This window comes from Harpia harpyja, chromosome 1 (genome assembly GCF_026419915.1).
Source record: "Harpia harpyja isolate bHarHar1 chromosome 1, bHarHar1 primary haplotype, whole genome shotgun sequence".
Lineage (NCBI taxonomy): Eukaryota > Metazoa > Chordata > Aves > Accipitriformes > Accipitridae > Harpia > Harpia harpyja.
The window spans coordinates 9412684-9435291 of NC_068940.1; the positions used below are offsets into that span (position 1 = coordinate 9412684).

A 22608-nucleotide genomic window follows, 5' to 3' on the forward strand; every position below is an offset into this window, starting at 1 on the left:
GGAAGGAGTCTCTGGGGATGTTCTGGCCCTCAGACATCGTCCACTCCTCCTGAAAGGAGCAGAGGGAGATTTTGGGAACAGCTGGAGAATGCCCTGACGGAGGATTCAAGAAGGCACCAAACTCCCATCAGGGAAGTTGCTCCCCACTTCGAGACTGATGTGCAGCTGCAGCGTGTCTGTAAACCTGATTCCAAACAAACTGGTTCCTGCCAAGAGGGGCTGCCCACCCTCTTTCTTTTACAGCTGAAACCTAGATATTGGGGCAGGGAGGTTCTTGCTCTAGGGCAGAGTGTTCTAGGAAAGCCACGGACCACAGTTTGGGTGCTCCAACTTCCCAGTGCAGCCAAAGGAGCTCGTTGTTCACGCTGCTTGCAGGCTTAGCTGGAGCTGGGCCAGCTGATGGGACTGTGAAAAGACCTTCATGGCAGATGGCCAGGGACCTTTCCCTGTAGCCTCTGTGAGGGCCTCCTGAGGATAGCATTTACTTGCTGTTTACATCTCCCTGCGTGCTCCCCCACAGGGCCTGGGTGCAACCGAGCTGCCATCTGCCATCCCACCAGGTGACTGAGGTCCCCCAAATGCTGCCATCCACCATCCCACCAGGTAACTGAGGTCCCTGTGCATGTGCAGGAGAAGGGGCCCTGGTCCAGGCAGCGTTCCTGTTCCCCACTGAAGGAGCGGGCTGGTGCCTTTGCAGCCCCCGCTGTTTGAGATCAGGGTGTCCTGCTTGCAAGGCTAGCTTTTAAATCAAAGCCAGTTGATTGCAGGGAGGCAGGAAGACCATTTCTGTCTTGATTACTGCAACAAAGGAAATCGTGAAGACTTTTGCAGCACGCTGAAAAAATCAGATATTCTGCAGGATAAATAGTCCAGCCTGATGTTATAGATGCTTGCTCATTTAGCAAATACAATATACTGAATGCTTATTAGTTACTCATTAACCATTACTGTTGCTACCTCCTGAATTCAGGGATGTCAGTAAAGAACCAGGTTACTGAATTTACTTTGGTGCTAATGTGCTTTCCCTTTAGTCTGCTGGTTTGAAAATTATTTATCATCAGAGGGGCAAGCAATGAGTATTAGAGGCTGCATACTTAGAGACACGTTGATGTGGTCTACTGCACATGAGAACACTTCCTCTTCACTAATGTTATTAACATAAATGGGAATTTTACATGGTCAGGTTTCAGGCTAAGGACTTAGTTTAATCCCCACATATGGTCTGTGCAGTGCTTATGAATCCCAGTGCACTGAAATATGAGCATGATTCTCATCCATGCTTGCCTCTAAAAGACCAGTTGTAACTTTTCCGACGTATGCAAAAAAAGTCCCCGTTCATCTCCAAGTGATCCTCATGTTAGCGCTGTGCCTTAGGGAAAACATACAAAATTCCAGCCTTACATAATTGTATCAGGTATAATGGTAAGTATATTCACTTTCTTGGTACATTTGTCCAAAAGACATTTAATCCTATATAAAACAAACATGTAAAACATGAAATCCTATTTAGCACAGGGCCAACTCATCAAAAAGTCACCTCTACTTACTTACATACAATAACCTGCATATGAAATTCCTGAGGTTTTGGACATAGATGACCATGCACACAAGTTAGACTTACTTGTCTAGCATTCCTGCTTGTGCTCACAGTAATAGTCACAGTGCACATATATGAGCACATAGGTATTTAAAAGCTGACTGGAGTCAGGATAAAAAATTGGTTTTACGTGTTTGACTCCTTTACAAGGATTACCTATGTTAATCTCCTGCACACGTGTTGCCAAATAGGTGATAATACACTGAAGGGGGAAAAACATGCAAACTGTAACTTCTGAGAGAGGTTAAATGTTTTGCTTAAAAAGCAATTTCTCCATTTTACAATCATCAGCCTATAAAGTGAGATTTATTCTTGCCAGTCTGCTTCTTTTATCTACTTGTACTGCCATCTGATTTGTTTCCTTTACGGAAATTACAAGGTCATCCAAACTGAGCAACTGTTGTGCTTGTGATTAACCCCACACAATCAGCAGACACAAAACATGAAGATTTATGGTTAGATTTTTTCAAGGTGGAAATTTATGAGCTAGTTCTTAATGGAACTGCCCTAAATTTGTCAGCATTAACCAGCAAAAGGAAAAAATACCAAACAAACCACCTTTGTTTTCTTCTTTTAAAGCCAGAGTATAATATTTTGAATCAGCTACTTCCTTGCTTGTTTGTTTTGCCTGTTTTTATTAATATTTGTCATTCTTTCACTGAAAATAGAGTAGTGCATGGACTCCATGTGGCCTCTTGTTTACTGGAGAAATAAAAGACTATTTCTATTACCAACATACGTTATTTCATTATCGCCACAAGCTTGCTTTATATCACCATGAATTATTTTGCCCAGCAGAGACATGTGGCTTCCTCTGAGGTAAAAGCTGGCAGTGGTTTGACAACTAAAAGCAACACTGCAATCAACTTGGGGCAGAAAATGAAGGATACCACACCCCACTGAAACTGCAAAGGAAACTAAGATAGACTAAATATATTTGTCTCGGCTGTGTTGACAGCCTGAGTTAGACCTCAAATACAGACTGTGTCAGGGGGCTGAAGAGGATGGGAGGCATGAAGGGGAAATTGTAACCCCATAATGTATTCTGCCTCAGCTTCTGCAGAGAAAGGATGGGAGAAACAGATGTTGCAACGACAGTGCGGAGTGACTTGCACTGCTTCCATGAGAGCAGGCAACGGGAGCAGTGACAGACCCCAGGAATAACAAATACCCTCCTGGGCTGGCGACATCTCTGATTGAAATGAACTTTGACACGGAGAATACACTTTCCATTTCATCAGTGGCCACATGGGTGCCTCTGGGGAGACCTTGCCCTCAAATGCTGCTTCCTGCTGCCTGTTGCCTACCATTAAGAGATTCCTCTCCTCAGCACAATGTTCCTCCTCCTTTATAGTAACAGAAATAAATTGTCTCTGCGCATTTGGAGCCCCACCTTCTAACATGGAGAGACACATCTGCCCAAGGACAGACTATATCTACTCTGCGAGGCTTCGCTTTCATACATAGCAAAACATCTGCTGGCCCCAGCTGAGCGAAACTGGTGGTGGCAGGGGTTCATCCCATCCCAAGATGGAGCTACCACAGAGGAGAGATCACACTGCCAGGGCCCATCCAGATCATAGGTTAAGGACACTGTTCATCCCACAAATGAGGGAGCATGTAGAGGTGATGTGTTTTGCAGTGTCATTACCGACTGTCACCTCCCCTTTCCCTTGATTGCTCCACTGACCTTTTACCATAGCAAATTACTCAGATGAAGCAAATTCATGTTGTTGTTGAAACTCGTATCAAAACAATAGTAATAGCATCATTTGTGATGTTAGACTTGTCTTTTTCTGTGATGAATGATGATGTTAGCTATGAAAATTCCTAATACAAAGAGACAAGTCCAAACCATGCTTAGAAATGAGGATCCTTGTCCTACTGAAACACAGAGTTAGAAGTCTAAAGAGATCCTGATATCTGGGTGGTTTTTCAAAAGCATACAATCTTTGCTGTCAATGAGAGTCAATGAGAGTTTGTCAACGAGTGGAATTTTCCAAAGTTCATAGGCACATATGTACATTTGGAGACCCCAACATACCTTAAAAATATATATATGAGTATGTGCACATGTGTTTCTTTCAGTGGCTTGCCTGAGGTTGGAAAGCCTGTGGAACATGCAGCCTTCCCAGAGCATTTAACTACAAAGCCACCTTTCCTTTCAGCGCAACAGAGCTCGCCAGGACATCAATCACAAAAAAGAGGGCTGACAAGGGCCTTGAAAGCCCATCTCCTATCCATGCCCCCACACGGAACCCAGATCAGTTCTGCTCAGAGTATTTATTCCTGGTGGTTGAGCCCAGATGTGTAATGATAACTTGGTTTCAGCTTGTCGCCCATAGATAATCACCTGCTTTTGCTGCCTTCCTCCTATATGCTAAGGGCAATTTAGATAGCTCCCTTGGGGTTTCTCACAAATGTACCGCTTCCTCATGAAGCTAAACTAAAAGGGAAAAAAATGCCATTTTCCCTAGGTACCACTGTGGCTAAAACCCAGGCTCAGCTCTCTGCGGCTTTTTTTTGGTTGCTCCCATTCATGCATCTAGTGCTGTCACATCGTCCCCTCTAATCCAGGATTTAGATGAGCTTGTTTACCACAATCCCATTTTCCGTGTGATTTATCCCCAGCACCTGACATGTGAAGAGGCAAGCTCCACACACATGCACGCGTGCGCGCTGCCATTGGGGATGAGCTCGTGCTTTAGGCACTTGCTTTTCTCTCATTAGTGGAAGCTAACAATAAGTGTGAGAATTGCAGATGTCAGAGGTAATTAGGAAGAAATTATTTCACGTTACCCAACAAAATGAGGTCTGTGAATAAAGCCTAATCCTGCTGTCTGCACATTCTTTTTATCCCTAAATGACTTGGAGATGGGGAGGGCACAAAATGCTCTCCGGATCATCATCAGCACCGGATGGGGAACAGCCATGAGGAGATTCAGCTGTGCTCGATGGCGGCCATCTTGCTGCCACCCTCTGGCTGAATAAACCCTCCCCTCAACAGGACTGCAATGCTATTTAAATAATTAACCATTTCAAAAAGCTGAATGTCCTCACAGCCTAATTTTTTGGTAAATAAAAATGATCACTTCAGACTATTCAGTCCCCTCAGGCCTCTGAAGGAACTGCTGTGCATTTTAACAACTGTGCCAGCCTTGCAGACTGACCCTTCCCCACCACTGGTAATATCTCTGTCACCTTCATGGCGATGCCGAAGATGCAATCCTTTTCCCAAATTGTCCAATTTTTCTACCCTTCTTTCTGGTTCACGTCTCTCCTTCTGTTTACAAACATACTCTATTGCTCTTTCTCCTGAGTACTTATGCACAGGGACACACAGACAGCTAGCACCTGATGTGAACAAGTCCAGAAACCTCACAGCAGCCTCACAACATTTTAAAAATCAGTGGCAATTTTTTATACTTATGGGAATTCACCAAGTTCACTTCATCACAGGATTTCTGCTTCTAGGCAGTATTTTTCAGTACAGCTGAGGAAGACGTAGTATTGATCAGGGAACGTGTAGAGTAAATTACCTTTCTGATCCAGGTAGTAGGTGACCATCGTCTGTCAAACCTGCTGCTCCATAACAAAGATTTATGACTTCTCATGCTATATTTCTCAATGACAGACATCTTGGTACTATTTCCAAAGCATCAATGGGACTATAAACACATCTAGGAGGTGTGCATGTCCATATCTCAAGTGTACGTATTTACAGTCACACGCACACAGAGTCTCTCTGATCTATTTTCATGCTTCCTATCCTTTGTCTCATGATACTTGCAATGTATTATTTATATTGCTTCAGATCCAGATTTTCCACTTGCTAGTGTAAGGACAGCACCCCATAAGGTATTGTAGTGAATAAATCCAGGGCTATACAAAAAACAATGCAGAGCACTACTGTGTATCTGATAGAGGAGCTTGCCATTGATTAACTGCTTTAAAGCCAGCAGAACATATACAGTGACATACTCACAGGATTCAGTTAAGCAATGGGATGTCCATCACTCAAAATCACACGAGAGGCGAAAGGTAGCGTGTGGACACTGCAAGAAGTTACTTTGTTCTTTATTTGTTTCTAATTTAATTATTGTCTATTTAATTATTTAGTTAATGTGCAGAGAGCTGCTCCCCCACCTCATCTTTCTTTGCTTTCACACCAGGCATGGTCTCGGGTTAAACGTGACTCCTACAATGACAGCTTTTGGCAGCACCACAGCACAAAATCTTACTAGGCTGCAAAATCTTACTGGGTTGCCTGTGGCACCTGCCAGTGATGGGTAGCAGTCCCCTGAACACGCACTGCTTGCCTGTGGACAGCCTTTATGTATCTCCCCTGACTTGTGACCTGCAGTCCGCCTGCCCTCTGCCCTGAGGTGGGTAGGAGTATGCTGATGAGACAGACATGGTGCTGACCAGTAATAATACTAGGAATATCAAGAAGTTCCCTTAACGTTGATTACTAGCAACGTGATGACAATAATACTGGATTACCAGATTTTTTGTATGATTAGATCATCCTATTCCAGCAGGTGGGAAAAGCCAGGATGGAAGCAATTCAGGGAAAACAGATAAAGACACTGCCATGCATTCTTGAAAAGCAGTGGACCAAAATCTCAGCTTTAATACTCCTGTATCTAATTGCTAATGAGCACCTTCACTAGAGTTGGGGGGGGGGTTAAGAGACTTAAAAAAAACTTGAGTGCCTTAGAAAGCCTCTCTCGTAGGATGTGTGGCAAATCAGCCATAGTCTAAAGACACACGTTGTCTCAAGGTATGGGAAAGACTTTGTGAAAGACACGCAAAGAAACCAGGTCTTCCCAGTTCAAGGGAGTGCAAAGTCCTCAGCAAAGTCTGGTGTAGTGTGTAGCTAAACAGAAGTATATAGATACATTTTTTCTAAAGGGCTCTTGTGCTTACTAAATAATGTGTTGATTGAGGAAGCCTGTGTGGTCTCTGACGACTACCATTGTGTTTCCTTGGAAAAACAGAAGTGCAAGGACTGGCACTGAAGCACCTGTCTCAGTACCAGGGGACAGTCCCGTAGTCTCTGAGACACGCTGCTCTGCTGTGCATCACCCATCAGTGCTGGCCCTCCTCCCTCACCAGGGGCTCCTGACAGGCCATGCCTTTGTCATTGCCCCTGGGAGAATCTCCAAGCTCAGATCCAGAGCCTGCCTGAGTCCTTGCTTCACAGTCATAGCCCAGATATGCCCCACTCCTCTCACCCTGACAGGCACTGAAAGCTAAATCCAGGTTCTCCTGCCCCCTGCTCTAACCTGAATAACCAGGGGACCAGTGCTTCCCAGCAGGTCCAACACAGACAGAGAGACAGGCAGAAGGCAGAAGTCTGTCTTTTCCCTCTGCCTGTTAACTTTCAGAGTCCCGTTTTTCCTCCTGTTTTCTCATTTCTGTCTTAAAGTCACTTATACGCACTTCTTGAGCAGCTGTGAAGCTGTGTAGGCACCAGAGGGATAAAATAGAGGAGGAGTTTGGGAGCAGCTGAGCAGGCAGAAAAAAAAAAAACAACTATACCCACTTAAAGACTGACTTAGCACAGAAGGTCTGCATTTCAGAGAAGTTGTTAATGGAGTTGTAAGGGTTTTTAGCAGCCAAGAACACGGCCTCCAGCATCCATTTCCTATCCCCAAGTCACATGTGGTTATGAGCTGGAAGTTCTGCATCTTAATGCACTATTTGTGCTCCTTGCTTCATCGTTGGTACCACGTTTTGGAGTAGTCCATTCTGGTTTAGTTACAGGAGGAAGTCTTCTAATTAGTTCTTGTAATTCCTGTGTAAAGACTGCCCGAAAATAGTCTATGGTGCGGTGGCCTATTCATGTGGCTGGAATTCACATGATGTGGTATCTCCTGCCTTTGCTAGGATGTATTTTGCCATCTTGGGCAAAAACCTCCATTTTTGTTTGGATCTACATGTGCTGAGCCATGATGCAGGATACACACCAGTGAAGCATTACATCCATGTGAAGTGTTCCTATGATAGGCACAAAGGTGTTAATTTGTCTCGTGGTTGAGCTAATATTCAAGTGTGTAGTGGGCCAGATCCTGCTATAAGATACAGTCTCTGCAGCCTCACCCTTACAACTGGTCTGATGTAAGTCAAGGCACTATTCTCCCAGCATGAGAAACAGGCGACATAGTGAAGTCTGCTCTCGAGTGTCTCTACCAGTTGGCGGATACGATAATAAAATCATAACAATTTTCTAGGACTAACTGGAGGTTCAGAGGTTCCAAGCTACATTTAGACAGGATCTCAACAACCAGTTCTGAGCCAAATTGATTCCTGGTGCAACTCTAATAAGGCTGGAAGAACTACACCTGGGATGATTTTGGTCCCACACAATATGTCAATGGTCAATCTCTCAATATGCCTGGCTGTAAGGGTCTTTGAAAATGGCATTCTCTTTATATTAGTAAATTCTGATCTGCCAAATGTGGCAGCCAGTGAGCTCTTCCAAACTAAATACTGTGAGGATTATGCATAAATACTGAAGTACCCTAATCAGCCTCTTGGTGAAAATTAATTGATCCATAACAGAAAATAACTATTTGCTGAAGTTTTTATTCTGCATTTTTTACTTCTGTAAGTAGCATATGTGATTTCATTGGCCGGCTATTTTAAACCATAGGGGACCATTGGTGGAACAGTACAAATCCCTCTGAAATCCAAAATTGCCAGCTGCAATTATAGTCTGCATCTAGCATCTTCTCTAAGGACTATAAATGCTTCACTACTTTAATTTTGCTTGGCATCTGCATCACTGTGTGACAATCATGGAGCAATAGCAAAGGATGGATTCAGTAACAAAGTCTGGACAGTAAAGTAATACTGTGCAAATTGAAATATTCTATTTCAATCTAATATTCATCAGTCTGTGCACATGGATACGTCACATTTACATACAAAGCACTGGTAAGACAGGTACCTTCCTTTTTGCTGCTGAAATGTCTGTGGCTTGTTGTGTATTAGAGATGTGGAAAGTTGTTTTCTCCTCATATTTCTTGATTGTTTTTAACTACTCAAAAGGATGAGATAATAAGCTGTAAATACGCATAATTAAAAGGTCAGACTGGCAACTATATTATTCCAGATAAGGCTTGTGAAATTCTACCAATTTCAGTGATGTTACACTGGTATAAAACGAGAATGAAAGAGCAGTTGCTCAGCTATTTTTTGAGCTCATATATACACAGTTTTAATCATTTGAACTATTTATGATTGCCCCTAAGTCCTAGCTCTATTAGAAGACAAGATCAAGCATTATACCTCAGACTGAATGAGCAGAGATGCAATTGGGGAAACAAACAATGATACTGTGAGAATATAGGACTTACGCAGGAACGGTTCTGGGTATTGCCAAAATTAGTTTCCCTTGTTAAAAAGAGATATGCTGAAGAAATATTCTTTAATGGGGAAAAAGCAGGTTTTGGAGAGGTGAGATATAAAATATATACACTAAAAAACACCTGGGGCACAGTGAGCTGTGCAGAGTCAGTTTGCAAATGACACTATTTACCTTCATCAAGACAGAGCTGTAAAACTTCTGAGAGCCCTAAGTAATTTAGCCAAATGGGCAACACAGTGGAAATGCTGTTCAATGTCATTGCAAGGTCAAGCAGTGCACAGTAAGATACGCTAAGAGACAAAAATTTCAACTCTTCACATGCTTCAAAAGGGTTCAAAATTAATCATATAAGTACTGGGACCTTGCTATCATGTGCTGCTCTTTGGGACTCAGAGCTCCATGTGCAGCTGCAGTCTAACAAGAGATTAGGCTGAACAAAGACGGGACTTAAAAAAACCACAGTACCAGCAACAGTGCAGCGCCATCTTGCATACTTTGGGCATCGCTGCTGAGGCCCTTCAACAAAAATACTGAAGATTTAGACAGGTCTTGGAGTAGGCTAAGCATGATACAGCACAAAGACTTTCAAAGACAGACTGGAAAGATGTGGTTAGTTTATTCCAAAGAGGTGATAAACGAGGCCATGAAAAAAAATTAGATAAAATGCTGAAAGAGGTATTTACCAGGAACTCCTATTCTTCCTGTCTCCACAACATGGTAACAGTGTTCCCCCCTTATCCCCCCTACTGAAAAAAAAAAAAAAAAAAAAAAGAAAACAACAAAAAAAAGAAAACACACAAGAAAATTCCCAACAACTGGCTGGTCTTCTCTTTGTGGTTTTCTTAAGAGTCACACTGGAGGGCAACTAACAGCATTCACCAGCTCTGCATACCACCAAGTTGATAACAGTATTAAATTGATCACAGAAATCATGGCTGGAGCATAGGAGGTTCTTAGACATTTCTACCTGACCTCAGTTTACTAATTCTTGAAAGGAATCTCCCACATTAATGGCCATCCCTCTATACCCCATGCAATACAGAAAACCAGAACAGCTGGTGAGTAACAATGTTATGAAGAAGAAAAAGTCTAGACAGAATAAATCTGTCCAACCTGACCCAACAAAAGCAGGTACTGAAGGACGTAAGTATTTTGGATCAGGAAAAGACTCAGCTACTCACGAGAGATGCAGTCAGAAGAGAAAGTTATACCTCTGCCCTTTGGCCAAACTAATAGCCTATCAAATGGCACCTGCAGCTACAGTCTAAAATGTTATCAAAGCTGAATATTTCCCAGTGGTGCACCGTAAACAACCAAATCCACATGGTTCACGCTGATACTTAACACAACCAAAGATCCCATAGGATATGCCAGGAAAATGAAATGGGATGTTGTATGGGAAGTTATATTGGAGCAGAAATAATGTCTACAGTCTTTTTTTTCCCCTATGGCTTTTCCTCTTGAACATTGCTGAACAAACAGATCTCAAATGTTTACAGACTAAGGATAAAAACTGCATCCCACCACGTATTTCCAAAAGCAACAGTTAGAAAAATGTTTGTCTCCTACCTTGTTAACTTTGTCCCAATCTGCTGCCTAAGTTCAAGCCTCTCTTCATCAGTCTGCATGGGGAGGATGTTCTTTTCCTCCAGCTCTCGCTTGGAAGGCCTGTTGCTTAGTTTGATTGCTAAAGAGTCCTTCCTGCAGACTTTCATTGCCAGGGAGCCTGTGGGAGAGAGGAGAGGCTCTGCCAAAAGAGGTGTCATCATTTCATTACAGCATGCAGCAGGCAAAGAAGTACTAGCCAAGGGAGGATACTAGGCTCTCATTTACATTGGTATGGACTGTGGGAAAAGGAGTGTCAATTAACTTCACGTGCTCAATTAACCTAAATTCATATCATAATAAGGAAAAGCTGAATTTGGTAGGTATACAGGAAAAGGAAATTAAAATATTGCTCCATAGAGGGGAGCGGAGAAGAAGGGCTTGTTTCAGAATTGCTAGTAGCATCTGTAGCTTTCTATAGCGCAGCGTTTCTGAACCACGTAATGGAATGAATAATTCAACCTCAGAATCTGGGCAGGCAGCAGAGCTACAGCATGTGGAAAGAGAGAGGTATCTCTCTCTCTTGCAATGTTATATCAAGACATCCAAGCTAGCACTAGAAGGAATCAAAAGTCAATCAGAACCAGCACAGATCTCTATGTACATTAACTGACACTGCTTCTCAGGCAGTGACAGTGGCAAAGACACTGTAAAAACCAGTGGCCTTTCACAGCTTAAGCTTGCTTTTCTAGGCTTGCATCCAAAGCAGTTTGAGCAGGGAAGACAGACACAAGGAGACAGAAACACACAAATCCATGAGAGGTTTTGGGCTTTGGCAGGAGATTGTGAGATAGTGCAGTTCTGCTCTGTTTCTTACTTTAAGAGCAAAAACTGCTTAATTTCACTTGCAAGGTAAGGGAGGATTCCGAGGAGATAAAATATGCCTGTTAGAATCTTCTTTGTGTGTGTTTTAAAAAGGGTGTTGTTTGATTGTACTGCTCCCAGTTTTCAGAAGAAAAGAAATTCAAGGATCTGAAACTTTGGCTCGACCTGCAGGACAACAAGCAGTTGTCATACACAAAGTACTGTATCTTGTCTTCATGGGAGAGTCCTATGATGCCACACTGAGGCAGGAGATGGGTTTTCTCAGAGAGGTCAGGAAGGGGCCACAGGTCCCTCTGAGACTGTAACTGTGATATGGCTATCAATTAACCTCTTTTCTTACCTGAGCCCAATTCTCCGATCATGAGACTTAACGGTTCTGACATGATTTAATACTTACTATATATAAAAGCTCTGACTGTCTATTGGTGGCACTTATTTCATCCTCCTGAAGTAACTCTATTGAGCTGATCTTGACTTAAGCCAAAAGCAGGGCTTCTCTAGACACTTGGGAAAGTGAATCCAAGTCAATTTGGAGGTGAATTAATACAAGCCAAAACCAGTCATTTGAATTCTGTCTAAGAACTACCCAGACAGGGATTCATGCGGATTAGGGAAATCACTGTAAATTCATACTACTTGTTATTTTGGATTAATTTACCAAGCATCCCCATAAAATCAAGCCCTGAGAGATGCAAAAGCCATGGTCAAGAAAGAAAATTCACAGGCCTTGTGTTTCCTTTGTGCATTGAGAGTTCAGAATAAAAATTAAATAAATGAGAAAGAAAAAATGGAATGAGACTTACTTGTAAATAATGAGTTATCCTCATCTTCATCTTCCTCTTCCTCCTCTTCCTGTCTTGTGTAGAGGCAGGAAGAATCTTCATAGTCGGTTTCATGAGGCACATTTTCTTTATTGTCATCGCATTCGATCACAACAGTTGGCACTTGTCTCATGTCTGGAAGGCCCCCAGGTCCTGTTTTTGTAACACTGTCACCTGTGTGTAAACCAGAGCTGTTGGGAAAGAAAAACAAACAAACTAAAGGAAACAGCTCAATGGAAGGCTGAGTTGCTTCTCTCACTGTATTTAGGAAAGTAGTGATCTTGCATCCCTTTTCGAGAAGAAACGAGGACAGAAAGATCTTCATGACCAGCAAGACATCTAATGGGTTTAAACTGAATACACATTAGATTTAAGGTACAACACTTGTTTGGGAGAGGTAGGACAGCATGCAGGCAGAAATAGTGGCAGCCAGGACTGAGAACTAAAGATCTGTGGCAAATAGAGTCTCAAGGCTTAGTGAGAATTGCACCAGCTACTCAAGAGTGATAAGCATGTCCTCAGCCTGGTGTCTGTGTGACCTCTCCACTGGTGTGAGGGCAGTAAGGAGAAAATGTGTCACCTGAATGCAAAAGGTGGACTAAGACAGTGGGAGGAAGGAAAGATATAGATTGTAGAGGAGGATTGTAGAAAAGGAGAAGGAAACCATGACTTGCACTCCTTGGGCAAGAAGACATTGATTGACTTGAGGGGAAGGCAAGTGCACAAGTCTCTGAAGCGCAGGGGACCGAGCATGTGAAACTGGGCTTGGAGAAAAGAGACTTCAGGAGCTGGTGAGAGTAACAAGGGAGGGAGCTAAAACCTGGGACATTTGTTTGCTAATGGCACAGTTATATGTTGTGTAGGCTGCAGTGACGATATCCCTTCTCCTGCCCTGGCTCCTCACGCCAGCCAGGTGCTGGAGATCAATCTGAATTGGAGCTAACATCATATTTCTTCTGCCACATAAAGTGTGACTGATCATTTCCTGCAGCTTACTAGGTTAAGACCTGTGATCAGTACTGCTACCATCTAGCTCTGTTTATGTGCTGATTTCAAAACCCTTTACCAAGGAACATATCAATACAAGTAGGGAAACAGGAACATGAGGAGGTGAAGATCAAAGTCAAACTAAAGGTGAAAGGCAAAGTCAGGAATAGAACCAGGTTTCCCAACCCGTTTTTATCTAATAGCTCATGTTGCTTTTCCAATGTGAAATGAGAATGAGACACTGGCAGGCAAAAATAATGGCTGCTTAGGTTTATTTGTGAGCCAGCAGAAACTGCCCTCTCTCTTAAGTCCCAGCTGAGGCAACAGCTGTATGAAAGGTAGGAAACATTTGCCTGTTGGACACCCTCTTTATGTCAAACTCCCACTTTACTTTCCAGACGAACAGAGGTGTGAAACCAGATGTGCTGGCTAAGTTGCACTTGAGGCACACAAATTTGGACCTGACCTTACCAAGTGCTGAGTAGCCTCAATTCCCTTGAATATTTTAGCCTGCTCAGAATACCAGAGGCATTCTGCATCTTGAAAAAATGTTAATTCTTTTCTTTAAATGATTTTCTACTGAAATTTAAACATTTCTCTTCTAACCCTAAAGTTAACACGGACTCTTAAATGGCTGCCAGGTAACATCCCCAAAAGACTTTTAAAAATGTACTTCTGGGTATATAATGCTAGTCCAGAATGTGCTTAGGGATTAAGGAGAAGAAAAGACTTCAGATCCTATAAGCAAACCATACCATGCTGTTGTTATCATCTTTGGCTTCAAAGAAACAATTTTGCAACATTTACTACTGCAGACTAACCAACAATGAGAGGCATAGCTTTACTGAATGCCCTGAAGAGAGGAACTCCATTTTCTTAGTGTAGTCCATGTTTTGTACCACAACGTGAGACAGCTTCACGAAGAACTAGCTTGTGAATTTTTGTATTAGACTTCAATGAGTTTGACCCAAAAAATTTTATCCCAGAAGTAGTTTTAAAATTCATCAGCTGAATTCTCCTAATGACACATAAATGCACTACAATCTTGAAAAACTTTCAACTAACTTTTAATTTGTTGATATGCTTTAATAATTTTAGTTTTATGAACTTCATTTTTTAAGTCTGTTTTCTCTGTAACCTATATTTTGTGTAACTCTTTTTAAGAGGAAAGCTAGGAAAATCAAAAGCCTGGAATTAAATTTCCAAGAGAAACTAAAATCCTGTGAAATTCTGTTAACATTGCTAAAAAAAAAAGAAATACAATACTTTCAATGGTGAACACAACCACTGGATCATTCAGTTAATTTTAAAGCACAAGGTCACTAAGTCCCTTCTGGAAGTACAAATGAAAGGAGCAAAAAGAAGTAGTAGTTCAGCACCCAGAACCGTTGGTGCTTCCCTGTTCTGTGAAGGATGAATATAGGTTACAGATGCACCCTTATAGGTGTGCATACAGGGTAGCAGATATCAAAGTGGTTCACCAATTTAGGTTACCAAGCAGGTATCAGATGGCAACAAGATTTACAAATTACCACAGAGCATCTTAATTTGAACTAGTGATCTAGAAATAGGCAGCTTCTCATCTCATTGTAATTTTTCTGAATCATCCACTTTCTTGATAATACTACTTTCTATTTTAAGCCCCTCATTTTTCCTGGTGTTTTGTGTTCTTCTTGATTAAAATCAGCCTTTTCCACAGCATTTTGACTAAGTCAGCTGTCTAAGCAACGCACTTATGAAATACATGCAGTACTGCAGTATACTTAAGAAAGACGAATCAAGGTCACTGGATATTTCCATTGTGTATAAATTCTTCTGGGTCATTAGCAAAAACCCCACATGGTCAGGTGGTCTACACCACAAAATTTTTTAGCATTATTTACCAAAAAGCACACTATTGTTTCCAACAGTCCATTCTAAATCAGCTTCGTGTTTTGCAACAAAATTTAGAGAACAAAGCTACAGCTAAGCAAGGACTTGTTTTAAGAAGATAAATGTATCTTAACACATAGATTTGAATAATTCATAGCTGACTAGTACAAGCACTTGCAATTACTGTTCTGTTATCTTTATGTGATCAAAACAGCAAAAAAGTTACACCACTATAGCTTACAATGTTTCTAGTGAGAAAATATTTTAATGAAAAATCAGAATTTAAGCATATGAGTGACTCATGGCACAGACAAAATCGAAAAGAAAAAAGTGAAATCCCTCCTGTAAAATCTAGTGGGAAAAAACCGCATGCTTCTCATCTGTCATCCCAGGCTCTTTGATTTTGGAACAAAGAGTTACATTTTTATCAGCATGTTTTCAGATCCACAGTACGCTCTTCTGTACTTATCCGTTAAGAAAAATCTAAAAAAACTTTAAACCACTGTATATACATTTCTACAATACAGGCATATGTATGAGAGACAGAGAGAGAAAGCAGAGCTATAAGTATTAAGTGTTTCTATCCTTAGGCAATGCTGAAGTTTAGACAAAAAGCAATTCTCTTGACAAGTTTTATGGAAGATAAATGTTTTCTGACTCAAACACCTTTTATAAGATTTACAAGACACTGGCAGGAATGTCTAATGCATTTCATTTCATAAATCTACAGTCTGAAGCTGAACTGGGTGTCCCAGAGGAACTGGTCTCACACACTGTCTTCTTGGACACAGTGATTTTTCACTGCTTTGCCACAGATGCACTTCTAGCCCAGAGTGAGATATTGCCACTTAACAGCTCTTTAGTACATACGTTGAACAAACCGAGGCCTTCATTCAGCTGCTAGTGTACATGAGCCCACAGAGTAATTGAAAGTAATTGTGTCTCACCAGACCGACTGGGAACTATATGGGCAAGGCAGAAAGTAAGGCTATTTCAGATCAAGAAGCTGCCTCCCTAAGTCAAAATTAAAGATACATTCCAGTGGCACAAGAGGGTTTCTAAAGCTTCTTTTGATGCTGTTTGTGACGCACAGCTTTTGGGCATGGTCTTTCTTCTCAAATTTATTTCAGTCAGTAGGATGAAACCTTCTGCAGATTTTGGTGGCATGGGGCTTTCAGATTTTCACCAACTCTTAAAATGCATTCTGAAATGGTAAAAAATGATCCCTGAATCTAGAGTTTTACTTACGCTTGACACATACCCTTTGGGCTGAAGGGGAAAGTCATTTGCAGTAGGGCACAAATTGGCAACAGAGGTTGCAGAAGAAAGGTTATGTGGAAATTACACTCTTCTCTGTTTCAACTTAACCTATCATAAAGCTGGTAATTTATCAGGGAAAATAGAGGCAAACTGGCAGCACAAATGACATGTCATAATAGTCATACTATGACAAGGGACAGATTGCCCTTCTGAGAATAGGTTATGAATAGATGTTACGAGTACCAGAAAATGTTTGCAACCAAAAGTGTTAAGTGTGCAAATGAACTTAATGTTCCATAATGTCTGTAATAAAACTGAATAAAAAAATCCAGGAATTAACTGCCATTTTAAGTCATAAGAACAACTGGGACTTGAATAGCTATTACACACTTTTAATGTACCTTAAGACATTAATTTATTAATATGCAATACATCTAGGTGAGGCAGTAACATGCAACCACTCCTGCAGAGGGGAAAATAGAGGTAGAGAAGCTCACTAGCTTTCTCAAGGTCAAAGACAGCAAAATGACTTCTGGCTTCCAGGCTGGTACAGAGGGACAGCTCATTTTTCTCAGCAAGCTTCTGGCTCATTGGCGAAGCACTGATTTCAAGTTATCAGTCTTCAGATTTTGTTAAGACTATCTGAATTCCAGAGACCTCATCTGTGAAAGCAAAAAATCCAGATTGCTAGAGGAAGAGGATGTTTTAATCTTTCATTCTTTGTTCTTCCACACTCACAGTCCTGGTGGAGAAGAGTTGTGAGGTCTAAGAAAAGCTTACTGGGCAAAATGTGGAATTGATACAAACTGGTTATAGATTCAGTGAATATCAATGGAGTTTAACAGACTTGAGGAGCTTCCACTGCACCAAGACCAAAGAAACTAGACAGAGAAGTGAAAAAAAAATTCCTGAAGGAAAAAAAAAGAAAAAATTGAGAGCAGAAAACTGATCTGCACTTGTCTACATGATCCTCTCTTATTAAAAACAGAATACTATTCCAAATAATCCCAGACTTGGCGGCATTATTACTGCAGCATCACGGCAATTATTCTACAAAGCTGTAGGATTCTTTTGACGTAAAGACTGAGATCAGCAAAAATAAATGCTGCCAATGAACTTAGCATTCCCCAGAAGGTGCCTCAGAGACTTGTCAGGTTCTCTCAACTCCTCAAGATTATTGACCCAACAGCAGTGACCCAGTACATTGTTATCTTGGAAGGAACAGTAAAGCTCAGGATGTCACTGCATATCCTATGCATGCAACAGATGTGAGCACACTACCAAATTTTAAATAAAGGAAAGCAGATCTAGGATCTTTGCAGTTTTAACAGGCCCTTAAGACTTCTGGGCTGAAGTGTCCAATGACAAATACTGCAGTATGATTTCCATTGGGTTTAATCCAGATTTTATACAATTAAGGGAAAAGAACTACTATCAAAAATACTAGAAAACAGTGGCATTTGGTGCAAATAATCCTCTCCCAAGTTAAATACATATAATTTAAAAATCTTCAAGAAAAGTTAGCAAATTTACGATTACAATGTAGCTTGAAAAAGCAATTTAAGAGTTTAACAGCAAGTGTCAGCTCCACAGACCTGTAAATACTTTGAAATACTTTTACCTCTAAATACAATGAAAAAAACAATCGCTGTTGCAGAGGAAACAGTCATCACCTGTTTTCTCTCTTGTGAATGCAAAAGTTACTGATTTGACAAGGAGAATAACTAAAGTACTCAATACTTTATTTCATGATTGAAATAATAGTTAATCAACGCAAAAAAGCTATGAAAAATCAACCATCTGCAATATCATGAACTAGGATTCATTTTCATTTTAAATGTGACATATCAGTGCCACAACCTTTTCTTATTTTCTTCTGCAAGGGAGGCAACTGCTTCGTATTGGGAAATGTATCCTCGCTTATTCAGTTTTTAACAAGCAGCAGAGCTTCCGCTTCAAATTAATTGTTAAAACCAAACAGCATCACCTTCTTTAAAACAGTTAAACATATTTGTAGACATAAACATGATGGATGCCTAGAAACTGGAGCATTCATTGCTGTGGGGCAACAGATGCCACAATGAAGTCATATTCTCAGAGATGTCACTGGGCTCAGGACAACGAAGTGCCTTCTGCACGCAGTGTGAGCCAGACAGTAAGATATCCAACCTATGATGGGGATGGCATAGGCAGGGCAGTCCCAAAGGAGCCTTTGGGAGACACCAGCTACTCTCTGTGCTTGGTGCACCAAGCTTTGGGATGATGCAGATGCGTCTGACCAGCCCTGCTGGCAATGTGAGAGGTAAGCGGGTAGTCACTGGGCACAAGGGGGAATGTGGATGCTCTTTCCAATCCTACCGCTACAGCCCTTTTACTGATGGGAATAGGAATCTCCCTCATAGCCCTAGCAGTTTTTCCCCAGCAGACAATTCCCCCATGCTGCAGAAACATTAGCCCCCCTGATGTAACCACAGAGGTCTCACTATCCTGGTACTAAAATAAGCTGGCAGTATGGGACAGTCTCTGGTCCCCTGACTGTTTTTCATGCACTAAGGAGAATCTGCCATCTCTAATCAAATTATATTCAACTATGCAATATAAAGAAGGTAACATTATCACAAAGAGGTATCGGGGCAAATCATTAAGCCTTTTGTCTGTTAGACCAAGTATTTTAGCTTCCTATCTAACAGAAGGATGATCTGCTACTCCTAGAACAAGCTGGCTACAAAGCTGCCCTTGGTACTAAATAGAACATGTCATTTTTTGGACTACCTTCCCTATTCTGGGACTTGCTCAATTTTCTTCTACAAGACAAAATAAATTTTCCAAAGCTTGCTGATCTAGCAGTCTATGAGGACAGCTTACATTCATACAACATGCTTCACTTACTCAAGACTATTTGGAGCAGCATTCAGAGATACAAGTGACAGTAATGAAAAACAGCCCCAAGGTGGGTAATGGACTTCTCATCAAATGTACTACCTTCCTCCAGATGCAAAGGGCCAAGAAGTCTGCTGTAGAATAGGTTAAATACCTATTTTAAGATCAAACATATTATTTAATTTAAATTAATTGAAATAGTTTAAATAGTTTATTAAAACCACTCTGAGTGACTTGCACGAAGTCCTCATAGGTTGTTTCAAGCTAACTGGTAATACTAATCAGATCTCCTGGTTGAGTGGCACATTTTGTTTTTATTGCTCTTTTCTGAATCTTCCACTTCCTTTCCTTGCTTTTGGCAATCCTCCACATAACCAGAGCTCTGCAGTACAGATTGCAAGCCAGGTATGTCCTATTAAAATCTTCTCCACTGGCTGTATTATCTACTTCCTTGACCAGGACAATAGAGTTCAGGAAACGTGGTCTTTTTCTCCTTTCTGCCACAAACTTGTCAAACAAGCCTGGAAAGGCTCTTTCCCTGTCTCTGTTTCTCCAGCAACAACTCTGCCCTGAAGTTGGTAGACCCCAGAGGAGAGGCCTCATTCAAGTACTATCAACATAACTCAAGTGGTGATATTGATATTGAAGTCAGCAGGAAACAGTGCACGTCAATATGTAATTTTAAAAGTTGATCCATTACCTTTCTAGCCTTTGCATGGTCATGGCTAGCGTTTTGTTCAGTTCCTCTATCATCCGGCACCCTGAAGGGTGAATTGGCAACGTGCTGGACCCCGAAGGCAGGTGCTGGCTGTGGCTGCCGTACTGGAGCTGGTGCTGGTGAGCTGCTAACTGGGATGGCAGGACAGTGTGATGGTGCTGCGTCAAAGGCTGCTGGGAGCTCTTCTGCGTGGAATAGGATGAGAGAGAGAGGTCTGGCCCCCCTAAAGGCATGCAAATCATGACTTTCTTTGGAGGTAGTGGAGGTGACAGTTTAACTGGCATACAAGGCAGTTTCACAGGAGCGCCAGGATCTAAAACAGAAGAAAGAGAGGCCCTGGTGTTAATTTTCATGTCAGTAAGACGGAGATCAGAGTATCTGCCTGGGCAAGCAGGTACTAAGGTTGCTAGTCAACACAGGAGTGTGCACCCCTTCCCTGCTGCAACAGACAACTCTGTATAGCGTGTGCTCAGCACAGCCTTCAGAGAAAATACTGTTGTTTTGCAGCACTTCCAAGTCTCGCAAAAAACATCCCAGGGCTGTGCATGCCCCTTAATAAACAGATGAAGCAATGCTTAACAAGGCTTGTGGCACACTTTGACGCTTTAAAGCTCTAATCCTCCAAAACAGCCCTGTGAGGTAAGCACAATGTCTCCCGCTCAACAGGCACGCAAATAGGGGGAGAGCAATTTGGTGTATGAAGTTACAGGATGACTCACCACCATCACTGCTGGAGCAAAAGCTCAGGGATTCCTGATCCTTCTCAGCCACTGCAGTACAATTACTACAAGTCACATTTCTTACAGCTTTGTAATGTGCAAAACATCTGGTGTTAAAAATTACATTACAGGGCAAGAGAGAAAAGAAATAGGGTTTGAATACTAAACAGAAGTCATTTGGAAAAACAAAGGGTACAGGAGGAAAAAACGATAAAGGGCAGAAGATTGTTAGGATTAATGTATTCTTTTACAGAAGACTTGGCAGGCACTTTTCTCTGGACTCATGCACTGCATTTTAACCTTTTTAACTCTAGGCATGTTCACTGAATCACATAGTTGACCTGCCAGGCAAAGACTCCCTTGACTTCCATGAGAAATCAATGAGAAGTTCACAAGCAAACCTCTCTACCAGGACTCAACTGCAGGATGGAGATTTTTGGAGTTGCAAGGTGAAATGTTTTCAGAAGGGACAAAAAGTAATGAGAGGGCCTGTAGTTCCCAAGATGGGTGTGGGAAATAGTCACAATGTATGCTAAGAGCAAAAAGGAGAGCAAATACATATGCTGTGAGCTGCAACTGTGAGTTTGTGTTTAGGAGGAAGGCCAGGGCCTTTCCAGCCTGGAGTACCACAGACTCTGCATTTGGCTCTGCAGTGCAGCTCTGTGGGCAAGGCTTGCATGATCTTTGGCCTCTTGTTGCTTCAGTCCACTCTTCTTGCTGTAACATCATAGGGAATTGAAGGGCCAGAATCAGTAAGATGTTCTCCAGGTTTCAAAGGTCATCACCCTCCTGCGCAGTACCAGATTTCTAAAGTCCTTTTCCAGATTTTTGGTTTTTTTAGTATTAACTATCCTTCCCCTTGACCCCTTTAATCTTTCCTCCCTCCTGGCCTATTCTGCTTGTACTAGTATCCACATCTAATAGCCAGGGTGCACGAGGTTGATACTAGGACTTCCAAGCACTAACACTTCTTGAAAATGATTAAGGATAGTAATCTGGAAAAAGACCATGCATGGAGCCAAGCACAGATATGTCATTAGACTTTTTTTTAGTGGTAGTCATAGCTTCATTGCATCCACAGTATCCACTTGATATTAGTGGTTTTACTATGCTAGGAACAACACACTGACAATAAGTCTTCCCTTTCTTCAAAGGGCTTATAAGCTAATGACATAGGAGAGGCAAAGGGTGTGCACAGATGACAGAGGCATGGAGAGAAAGTGATCTTTCCACATTGCAGAGTGGGAGAGTTGAAGAGAGTAGAATCCAGGTCTTTTGGCTTTCAATGCAATATCATATCCACTTGACATGGTGTCTCTTGAAGGCAAAAATTCTTCTGATGGCTCCACCAAGGCTGAAATCTAACTCACGGGACTGCTGAAGCACAGGGCACTGCCCTCTCCTCTAAAGCAGATTGCCTTCTGTACAGTAGAAGAAGTCAACTTTCAGGATTTTCTATTCAAGCACAGGAAGGTCTCCAAGTTACTCTGTTTTTCTTACATACACACTATCTGTGTATATTTCCTCTTTATATCCTGCATAAAAGAACACACTTCTTCAATAAAAGGTAAATAACAGAAAGCATAAAGAGTAAATTGTATAGAGCCCTGAGAATAAGGCTCCTATGGGATTTGTAGTAACAAAGTGTTTTCATACATTTGTGCTCCAGGCAATTTCACTTCTAGAGCTGGTCCTGAATTACAAAGACTACACTGAAACCTGCACTTCCATTTTGAAAAGTGCAGGTTTGACTGTTGGTTTTAGATCCTTTTCTGCTGTGTCTCAATTAAAGCCTTCATCTGACAAGTGCCTGTACCTGGATGTCCCATCACTCTGTGTATGATGCAGGGGAGTCATCCCTAATGGTGAATTCAAAGAGATCCCAGTGGCAGGCATCTCTTGCTTCCGACAAAAGAATAGCTGGAAGTATCAGCTTGGTTTGCTGCCTT

At 41.7% G+C, this 22608-nt stretch overlaps 1 protein-coding gene across 5 annotated transcripts in view; it reads right to left on the reverse strand.

Moving 5' to 3' along the window:
• PHACTR1 (phosphatase and actin regulator 1) overlaps positions 1-22608 on the reverse strand; it is a 310398-nt gene that overhangs the window by 40523 nt on the left and 247267 nt on the right. For all 5 annotated transcript variants that reach the window (XM_052816285.1, XM_052816100.1, XM_052816445.1 and 2 more), the window contains 3 exons: positions 19923-20253; positions 12206-12414; positions 10542-10698 (listed from right to left, as the gene is read on the reverse strand). In XM_052816285.1, coding sequence (XP_052672245.1) covers positions 10542-10698; positions 12206-12414; positions 19923-20253 — 697 coding nt within the window. The remainder of the gene's footprint in view (positions 1-10541; positions 10699-12205; positions 12415-19922; positions 20254-22608) is intronic.